We start from the raw sequence: 11,221 nt of genomic DNA on the forward strand, positions 1-11,221 counted from the left end.
TCTATCAAAAATACAAGTACTAAATATCATTCAAGCATAATAATCAATCTCAAAACATAAAATACTTATTCAACATCAAAAGAAAAACTCAATTCATGCATCCCACTCCTCATCAAAAAACATAAAATACTATGATTTTCGGCATTTATGTGTGGACTTTAGTGTTATGTTTGGGTTTTATGGATATTTTGTTGTTTGGGAAAAAAAAACATATATATATATATATATATATATGAATCTAGCACAAAGAGAATTGCATACCAAAGAGAGACGCTTCAATTTATGGAGAGAATTTATACTGAAAATACCATCTTTTATTTATGTAAGAGAAAATAAAAAAAGAAAATACCATTTTTTCGCTGTTCATTTTTTGATGCAATGTTGTTAACAAGTGGGGTTGACATGATATCTTTTACTGTCAAACGGAGATTTTGGGAAGCGAGTTTGCAGCACATTGGCCTTTTATTTATGCTCAAAGTTATACATTGACAAGAAAGCAAGTTTTGAGTAGCTTAATGAAACCTTATTCACTAGGATGACAAGGAAAGTGATGATATAAATAGAACAGAGAGACAAATGAAACGAAATGATACAACAACAATTATACATATTTATAGTATTGAACTTATGAAAGAGGAGGTGGAGCTGAGACTTCAACAGTTCCTTCAAGCATCAGTGTGACTTTCTTCATGGTGGGTCTGAGTGATGGATCCTCCTGAATGCACCATATTGCAATCATCACATACTTCTCCATCTCGTTGATGTCATTGATTTCCTCCTCATCATTCTTGAAGAGCCAGTGCAGCTTCTTTTGCATATAGCAATCATATGCCCAATCAGCTAGTATCATTTCATCTTCATTGTCTGCCACTTCTACAAAATGCTTCCGGCAGAAAATAATCTCTAACAACAAAATGCCATAGCTGTAAACATCAACCTTGACTGTGATAGGTAAGCTTCTGAACCATTCAGGGGCCACATACCCTCTGGTTCCCCTGATAGCAGTCATGCTTCGAGTCTGGTCCAATCTCAAAAGCTTCGCTAATCCGAAGTCAGAAATTCTTGCTGTGAAACAGTCATCAAGAAGAATGTTTTGAGGCTTGATGTCACAATGAACAATTTGGCTGCTGCATTCCTCATGCAAATACAAAAGCCCACTTGCAATTCCCAAGGCAATTTGCCTTCTCTGGTACCAGTTTGGCATTGATTCTCCAAAGAGTAAGCCTGCTAGAGAGCCATTGCTCATAAACTCATATACAAGAATTCGGTGCTCCCCCTCGTTACAAAATCCAAGTAGCTGGACTAAATTTCGGTGATTTGTTCTGCCAATAGCACTCATTTCAGCTTTGAATTCCAAATCATTTTCTCTGACCTTAGCGTCTAAACGTTTGACAGCAACACACCTTCCAGTATCAGACGCTAAAACTCCTTTAAAAACTGTTGCAGAAGCACCACGTCCTATTTCGTCCTTGAATTCGTTCGTAACTTTTTTTAGCTCCTCATAAGTGAAATCCTTCAAATTCATGCCTGACATGACTGGGTGAGGTTGAGTGACCTTTGCTTTTCTAGAATAGACGCGAGAAACAACCAAATAGGTTATTAATGGTAAGAGGATGTTCAGGAACCCCAAGCTACTCATGAGCACTGATCCAACAAGTATCAGAGTTGAATTATCTTTCTCTTTTGTGATTGCACCTCCACCTGACCTTAAAGTAGAGTTGTCTTTCCCAAATTTGATCAGAGCTTTTGCATTAACACTAGGGCCAATCATCCCATTCGAAAAAGGAAGTCTCTTCTTGAAACAGTGTCCACCGGAGTTGACAATTGCAACAGCACAAAAACAATCATCTAGGCAATTCTGTCTGCACCAATTCTCAGTTACCTCCGTAAAATGCTCATAATCTCCAAGTGGAAAATTTGTGTTTTGCATGACTTCAAAGTCAAAAAGATGCTCTGGTGAGACCTGGTCACAACTTTGTGGAACAAAGTTTTGTTTACATCCTTTGCGCACATCGTTTGGATCAATAGAGGTGTAACCACGAGGGCAGTCGCAAATTGGTCCTTCATCTCCAAGCCTACATAAGCTGTTGATTCCACATGCACCACGGCCCATCGCCCTAAAAGAAGCATTTTTGTTTTTACAACAGCATCTACAATCATGCTCTTTATTTTTTAGTTAAAATTTAGCTAAAAATACACAAAAGTTATTTTAGGAGCTCTCTATAAAATTTCAACTTCAATCATACTCTCTAGTTTAGGGAGTCGTAAATGCTAGAATTATATTTTAATTCAACATAAATGGTCCATCTATATGAAAAAAATAATATAAAAATGGACAATATTGATTAAAGGTTTAAAAATATTCATTAAATAGGGTAGCATTAAATTATAGGGAGCCACTAAGAGTTCATTATCTCTCCTCATATTTAGGAGTTCCTAGAGGTCTCTCTATTTTAGGAGCTGGATAGGGAGCATGGTTGGAGATGAATTTTCTTACTTCCTCCCTAAATTTTATCTAAGAATGTGGTTTAAAGAAACCATTGTAAATGCTCTAAACCCCTCGTTGGGTTGTAGCCAATTTTGAACATTATGCTCTAACCCCCTCATTGGGCCCTAACCCCCTCATTGGGTTGCGGCCAATTTTGAACATCATGCTCTAACCCCCTCATTGGGTTTCAGCTCTAACCCCCTCACTGGGTTGCAGCCAATTTTGAACATTCAAAATTGACTGCGATCTTAGAGGGAAAAAGATGTTATTTTCATCATCTGTACTCCATGAATGGCCATAGATCATTCAATCAAACTCGTGAAACTTTTATGACCACACAATTTCCAGCAATTATTGGGGCAATAATGTCGGTTAGTTTGCGTATGTTTCTGTGAGCGTCTGTATTTAATTTAATTTTTTAAAAAAAATATTTATTAAAAAGGAATAAACATTATTATATATATTTATAAGTAATTATCTTAGATATATTTATTGTTTTACTATTCCAGTAATTATAAGCATTTTATTTTTTTTATTTTATTTTTATATTTTTATATATGTTCAATTGAATAAGAGGCTTTGTTTTAATATATATCATTATTGTCTTAGAATGTGTTATAAAACTTACAGAAACATATCTTTAGGCTCATCCCTTCTCTACTTCATCCTTTTCTTGTTTGTCCCTTGTTCTACCACAGCTCAAACTTACAGAAACATATCTTTAGGCTCATCCCTCACTGCACTAAATGATGACAACTCATCATGGCAATCACCATCTGGTGAATTTGCTTTCGGTTTTGGACAGATTGGAAAGGATGGCTTCCTACTAGCCATCTGGTTCAACAAGATAACCGAGAAAACCATTGTGTGGTCAGCCAATGGGGATAATCTTGTCCCACAAGGATCCAAAGTTGAACTCACTGCAGATGGCCACTTTTTGCTCGATGATATTTCTACAGGAAAAGACAGATCAATAGCTTCTTCTGCTGCTGCTGGCGTTGCCTATGCAGCAATGCTAGACACTGGAAATTTTGTGCTGGCCAACCAAAATTCAACCATTCCGTGGGGCAGTTTTGATCAATCAACTGATACAATCCTGTTGGCGTGACTTGTGGATATTGACTTACTTTCCTTACATACCAAGAATTCCTATTATAATTGTAATTGATTTACTTTAATTCCTGATTTCCTACTGTAAATAGATTTAGGAATTTATTATTTACTTGCCCATTCAAGTTTCGTTATATTATAAATATGACCTCCTACAAGGAGAAGAATACACAGAAAATTCCCACAAACAAATATCCTCTCATAGTTTTCATATTTTAGCATGGTATAAGAGAGGCGATCTTGGAATTGCTGACTCTAGTTTCAAACCCCAGCCGCCGTTATGGGGGTTGATGATTTTTTCAACCCTCATGGAGGTAGCACCACTGACTCCGTCTCTCATTCTCAACAACCATCGTTGAGTTGAGTGCCCAGATGGCTCCGCCACTACAGATGCAGACTTTGACCCTGAACCCGATCCAAAATCAGGATCCTCTTTTAACGACCCCGACCTTCGAAGACGACCCCGACCCCACTCTGATGATGACCCCAACCTCGAATTTGTCTCTGATTCAGACCCCGATCCCTATTTCGACTCCGACTCCGGCCCCGACTCATGCTCAGATTCCGATCCAAATTCCTACTCAACCTGTATCCTATGCATCTTCCACTGCACAGATTATGACTTCTAGACTAACGACCCCGACGCATGGACTAAATTGCGCATATTGTGGTGATCCGAGACACACTTGTGAGACTTGTTTTAAATCGCATGGCTACCTAGATTGGTGGGCTACACTTACAGATCGAGGACATTGCAATATGACCAGTAATGATACTGGTTATAGATTCCATACTTCCGATGAGATTGATTCCAAGAGCTGGATAATTGATTCTGGTGCAACTGATCATATGACGTTTGATCCTGATGATTTTCTGAATACTACACAACCTCGACGAACCTGTATTGCAAATGCCAATGGTGTTACTTATCATATGACAGGGGCTGGCACTGTTGCACTCTCATCCTCTCTCACACTGTCTAATACTTTACTTGTTCCATCTTTATCCACTAAATTGTTGTCAGTTCGTCAGCTTACTGAACAATTGAATTGTTGTGTACTCATTTACCCGAGTTTTTGTTTGCTTCAGGATATTCACACTAAGGAGATTCTTGGTCGTGGTACTAAGAGAGGGGGGCTATATTATGTCGATGACTTCAGTCCCGGCGTGGCTAACAGTGTGACACATCCCTTTGATAGCAAACAAAAGCAAATCTGGTTGTGGCATCGTCGATTGGGACATCCGTCTTTTAGTTATATGAAGCATCTTATACCATATTTATTCTCAAGTTTAAAAGACTCTGACTTCACATGTGATACTTGTATTTTGGCCAAGAGTCACCGTATGCCCTACCCGTTGAGTACGAACAAGTGTACTACTCCATTTACGTTAATTCACTCTGATGTCTGGGGACCTTCGCCTATCACTGCTCCTTCTAGTGTTCGATGGTTTGTCACATTCATCGATGATTGTACACAGATGACATGGCTTTATTTGCTGAAGAATAAAAACGAAGTGTTTTCCCGTTTTCAGTCCTTCCACAAACAGATGAAAAGTCAGTTTAATGCTCAAATCCAGATTCTTCGCTCAGACAATGGTGACGAATTTTTCAATCATGACTTTCAGACTTACTTCTAACAACATGGAATTATCCATGAGACGACTTGTCCTCAGACACCGCAACAAAATGGTGTTGCTGAACGAAAGAATCGACATCTTCTTGAAACCGCCCGAGCACTTCTGATTGGCGCTCATGTTCCTCGCCATCACTGGGATGATGCTATTGTCACTGCAGTTCACCTGATCAACCGCATGCCTTCTGGTGTATTGACCTTTAAAACTCCCTTACAGGTGCTTGTGCAGTACAGACCTCTGCCCTCTGTTTTGGTACTCACACCCCGAATCTTTGGATGTGTGGCTTTTGTTCATCTCCACAAAAATCAACATAGCAAACTTGATCCCTATGCGCTTCGTTGTGTTTTTGTGGGTTATGCCACTCATCAGAAAGGTTACCGCTGTTATCACCCTCATACCCAACGAACCTATGTCACTTTGGATGTGACCTTTCTGGAATCTGAGCTGTTCTTCCATGACCCATCATTCAATTCTGCGCTTCAGGGGGAGATACTAAGTGAAGAGCAGAATTTGAGCAACTTGGAAAACAAATAAATTCTCCTATGTACAGAAATGATTGATCATCCCGAGTTTGGAGCACGAGATTACTCTCTGTTGAAAAGCGACCAATCGCCCATTCATAGTGATCAATTGTCTGACCCACCTGATCCATGCAAAGATATTTCTGATCCGAGTCTCACACCTACAGACAATACAAAACAACAAGATGAAGACCCCCTCTCTAACTCAACAGTACCAACAGACCAATCTCCTGAGAATATCCTTGAGGTAACTACTCCTACTAGACTTATGCATTTAGATGATAAAACTATTGGATATCAATTACCTTTCAGGCAAAATCGTGGGAAGCCACCAAACCGTTATTCACCTGATATTGGCAAGACATCCAAGTATCCAATTGCAAATCACGTATCCACTGAGAACCGGTCTGAACCACTCAAGGCTTTTGTGCATCAGTTGTCTGCTATCCATATTCCAACCAAGGTCTCTGAAGCATTGAAAGATCCTAAGTGGATCCAAGCTATAAAAGAGGAGATGAAAGCTCTTGAGAAAAATCAAACTTGGATATTGGAGACTATACCACGAGGAAAAAAGACTATCGGATGTAGATGTGTGTTTACTATAAAACACAACGCAGATGGATCTATCGAGCGATACAAGGCAAGACTTGTGGCAAAAGGGCATACACAGACCTATAGTATAGACTATGAAGAAACTTTTGCACCAGTTGCAAAGTTAAACACCGTCAGAGTCTTATTGTCCCTTGCAGCTAATTTGGATTGGCCACTACACCAGTTTGATGTAAAGAATGCTTTTCTACATGGCGAACTCACAGAGGAGGTGTACATGGACATTCCTCATGGATATAATACTATTCAGATTGGAACAGCAGGTTACAAAAAGCATTGTATGGATTAAAACAGTCACCACGCACATGGTTTGGATCGTTCACCATGGCAATGAAGAACAATGGTTTCAAACAGTGCAACTCAGATCATACTCTGTTCTTGAAACATCGAAAAGGGAAGGTAACAGCATTAATAATCTATGTTGATGATATGATTATTACTGGGAATGATAAACAGGAAATATCACAACTACAAGACAATATGGCTACGGAGTTTGAGATGAAGGATCTAGGTGGACTCAAGTATTTCTTGGGAATTGAGGTGGCTCGATCGCAGCAAGGCATATTTCTCTCTCAAAGGAAATATGTCTTGGACTTGTTGACAGACACATGAATGCTAAATTGTAAACCTGCGGACACTCCTATTGTTCAGAATCATCATCTTGGAGAATATCCGGATCAAGTTCCAACTAACAAAGAAAGATACCAAAGGTTAGTAGGAAGATTGATCTATTTGTCACATCCTCGACCAGACATTGCTTATGCGGTGAGCGTTGTCAGTCAATTTATGCACTCTCCAAGTGAAGACCACATGAATGCAATTCTTCGGATACTTAGATATTTGAAGTCTGCACCTGGAAAAGGACTTACGTTCTCAAAGCATGGTCATCTAAATATTTATGGTTATTCAGATGCAGATTGGGCAGGTAATGTAACAGATAGAAAATCTACATCGGGTTACTTCACATTCGTGGGAGGTAATTTGGTGACATGGAGGAGCAAGAAACATAATGTAGTAGCTTTATCCAGTGCAGAAGCTGAGTTCAGAGGCATGACTAAAGGGATTTATGAACTTCTTTGGTTAAGAAAGTTGCTTATTGAACTTGGGTACAAACCTATATCCACAATGAATCTCTTTTGTGACAACAAGGCTGCTATAGCCATTGAACAGAATCCGATTCAGCATGATCGTACTAAACATGTTGAGGTGGATTGACACTTCATCAAACAGAAGCTTGAGGCTAAAGTGTTTCAGTTTCCTTTGTGAAATCCGAGGATCAATTGGCGGATATTTTGATAAAGGCGATTTCCAGTAAAGCATTCCACAATTCACTGGATCAGTTGGGCATTGCCGACATCTATGCACCAACGTGAGGGGGGAGTGTTGGTGTGACTTGTGGATATTGACTTACTTTCCTTACACACCAAGAATTCCTATTATAATTGTAATTGATTTACTTTAATTCATTATTTCCTACTGTAAATAGATTTAGGAATTTATTACTTACTTGCCCATTCAGGTTTCGTTGTATTATAAATATGACCTCCTACAAGGAGAAAAATACACAGAAAATTCCCACAAACAAATATTCTCTCATAGTTTTCATATTTTAGCAAATCCTACCCTCATAGACTCTTAATAACGGAAGCAGACTCTTTGCTCGCTATACGGCAACAAATTACTCAAGAGGTAGATTCCTGTTTACACTACAATCTAGTGGAGATCTCATGCTTTATACAACAAATTTCCCACAAGATTATCCCTATTTCAGTTATTGGAAGATCGATACTAATGGTAGTGGCTTTCAAGTCATATTCAACCACTCTGGCTCTATTTACCGTGCTGCAAGGAATGGAACCATACTTAATGTAATATCCTCCTATACATTATCAAAGCAAGATTTATACCAGAGAGCAACTCTTGACTATGACGGAGTTTTGAGGCACTTTGTCTGCCATAAAGGCACTGGCTCAAATGCCGGAGTTTGGTCCACATTGTCCTTCATACTTTCAAATATCTGCATGAGTATCTTGCAACCGTAAGGTTTTGGTGCATGTGGGTTCAACAGCTTATGTCAACATGACCAAGGACAACCAATGTGCAAGTGTCCACCTGGTTATACCTTGATGGATCCACATGATGTGTTGAAAGGCTGCAAACAGAACTTTGCTCCACAAAGCTGTGATGAGGCCTCAGCAGAGACCGATCTTTTCTATCTTCAAGAGATGAACAATGTGTATTGGCAGGGATCTGAATATGACAAGTTTCAGGGCGTAACTGAGGATTGGTGCAGGCAGACTTGCCTAGCTGATTGTTACTGCACCACTGCCGGTTTCATAAATGGGAATTGTTCTTTGAAGGGAGCCCCACTTCCCAATGGGAGGATAGACAACAGTTTTATGGGAAAAAATTTGATCAAAGTAAGGAAAGGCAACTCTACTTCGAAATCAGCCGGAAGCGCAAATACAAAAAGGAAAGATGGGTCAACTTTGATTGTTGTTGGATCAGTGCTCCTCAGTAGCTTGGGGTTTCTCAACTTCCTCTTACCATTGATAACCTATATTTGATTGTTTCTCACATCTATTCTAGAAAAGTTAAGGTGATTCAGCCTTGTCCAGTCATGCAGGGCATGAATTTGAAGTGTTTCAATTATGAGGAGTTAAAAGAAGCCACAAACGAATTCAAGGAAGAACTAGGACGGGGCGCATCGGCAACAGCTTTTAAAGGAAAGTTTTCGTCTGATAATGGCAAGTGTGTTGCTGTTAAAATTTTAGATGCTAAGGTTAGAGATAACGAGTTGGAATTCAATGCTGAGGTGAGTGCAATTGGCAGAATACATCACAAGAATTTAGTCCAATTACTTGGATTTTGTAACGAGGGACATCACCGAATTCTTGTGTATGAGTTTATGAGCAATGGCTCTCTAGCAAGCTTCCTCTTTAGAGAGTCAATGCCAAACTGGTATCAAAAAAGGAAAATTGCCTTGGGAATTGCAAGAGGGCTTTTGTATTTGCACGAGGAGTGCGGCAGCCAAATTGTACATTGTGACATTAAGCCTCAAAACATTCTTCTTAATGACTATTTCACAGCAAGAATTTCTGACTTCGGATTAGCCAAGCTTTTGAAAATGGACCAGACTCGAATTAGGACTGCAATCAGGGAACGAAAGGGTATGTGGCTCCCGAATGGTTCAAAAACTTGGCTATCACAGTGAAGGCGGATGTTTACAGCTTTGGCATTTTGCTATTGGAGATTATTTGCTGCAGGAAGAAATTTGAAGAAGAGGCTAAGGATGAAAATCAAATGATATTAGCTGATTGGCCATATGATTTCTATAAGCGAAAGAAAATGCATCTTCTGTTGCAGAATGATGGTGAGGCAATGGAAGACATCAAGGAGATGGAGAAGTATGTGATGATTGCAATATTGTGTATCAAGAAGGATCCATTACTAAGACCCACCATGAAGAAAGTTACATTGATGCTTGAAGGTACTGTTGAAGTCTCAGTTCCACCTGATCCATCCTCATTCATAAATTCAGGATCGTCTTCCTTGTAAAATTCCGTACTTTTGTATGTTTGATCATCAAGGACTCCTCTTCAAACTGTCATGCTTGGAACCCTAACTAAAAGTAGGGTAATGAGTGTATAATAATTATAAGTACCAATTGAGATGTCTCAATAAAATGAAGGATAATTTCTTCTTTGTGCTACACTCAAGTAAAAAATTTCTGTTCCAGGGGAGGCATTTTTAGTCCGCTATACAAGGTGTAAGGTTCAGTTTGGGATTGCTGTCACTTTTAAAAAAAATTGATTCTGCTGTGCTTTGAAAATAATTAACTGTAAAGTAAAGCACTCCATATTTGGTAAACAATATTTTTAAAGTGCTGTTAGTACAAAAAGCAATGTCAAAACCGTTTGGTAAATTTTAATATAAAATTGTTGTAACTGTGAATAATGACTAAAATAGACATGATGTTAAAAGTGTTATGTACTAATCATGTGGTGGTAGTGGTAGTGGTGGAGTGGTGGAGTGGTGGAGTGGAGGTAGTGGTGGTGATGAAGGTGGAGTTGGTGGTGGTGGTGGGGATGGTGATTGTGGAGGTGGTGGTGGTGGTTGTAGTGGCAGCATGGTGGTGGTTGTGGTGTTGGTTGTGGAGGTGGTAGTGGATGTGGAGATTTTGGAGGAGGAGGTGGTTGTGGTGGTCGTGCTAGTGGTCGTGCTGGTGGTGGTGGTGGTGGAGGTGGAGGTGGAGGAGGTGGTGGTGAAGGTGGTGGAGAAGGTGGTGGTGGTGGCAAAGGATGAGGAGGAGAAGGATGTGGTGGTGGTGGTGGCGGTGGTTGTAGAGGTAGTGAATCTGGTGGTGCAAAGTGGAGGAGTTGGATGTGGAAGTGGAGGTGGTGAAGGTGGTGGAGGAGGTGGTGGTTGTGGTGGTGGTGGCGGAGCATGAGGAGGAGAAGGATGTGGAGGTAGTGAATGTGGTGGTGCAAGTGGTGGAGTTGGATGTGGAAGTGGAGGTGTGTCATTTTTTAAAATGAATGATTGTATTTTGGGAATTAAAAAAATGCATTAAAAGTTCATCTCTGCTTCTTTTGAAAGCAGCTTTGAAAAGCAACCCAGAGCCTGCTTTTAAAAGCTGCTGTCAAAAGGCAACTGCTTTTAAAATAATCAGGATATTTTATTTTTGACCAAACACCTTAAACTGCTTAACTTTAAAGTGAAGCAGGTTTTTGACGAAAAAAAGCAATCCCAAACAGGGCAAGCCAAGACTACTAATTCTTATTGAGCCAGAATATTCTATCAAAAATACAAGTACTAAATATCATTCAAGCATAATAATCAATCTCAAAACATAAAA

The 11,221-nt window shown here is 39.6% G+C and overlaps 1 protein-coding gene and 1 pseudogene across 1 annotated transcript; one reads left to right on the forward strand and one right to left on the reverse strand.

Moving 5' to 3' along the window:
• On the reverse strand, window positions 431–2,113 carry LOC109950030 (G-type lectin S-receptor-like serine/threonine-protein kinase LECRK2). The gene has a single exon (XM_020567508.1). It carries the CDS (start codon window positions 2,111–2,113, stop codon window positions 626–628), a length of 1,488 nt encoding a protein of 495 aa, XP_020423097.1. The 3' UTR covers window positions 431–625.
• On the forward strand, window positions 3,023–9,954 carry LOC18773618 (annotated as a pseudogene).

This window comes from Prunus persica, chromosome G6 (genome assembly GCF_000346465.2).
Source record: "Prunus persica cultivar Lovell chromosome G6, Prunus_persica_NCBIv2, whole genome shotgun sequence".
NCBI lineage: Eukaryota > Viridiplantae > Streptophyta > Magnoliopsida > Rosales > Rosaceae > Prunus > Prunus persica.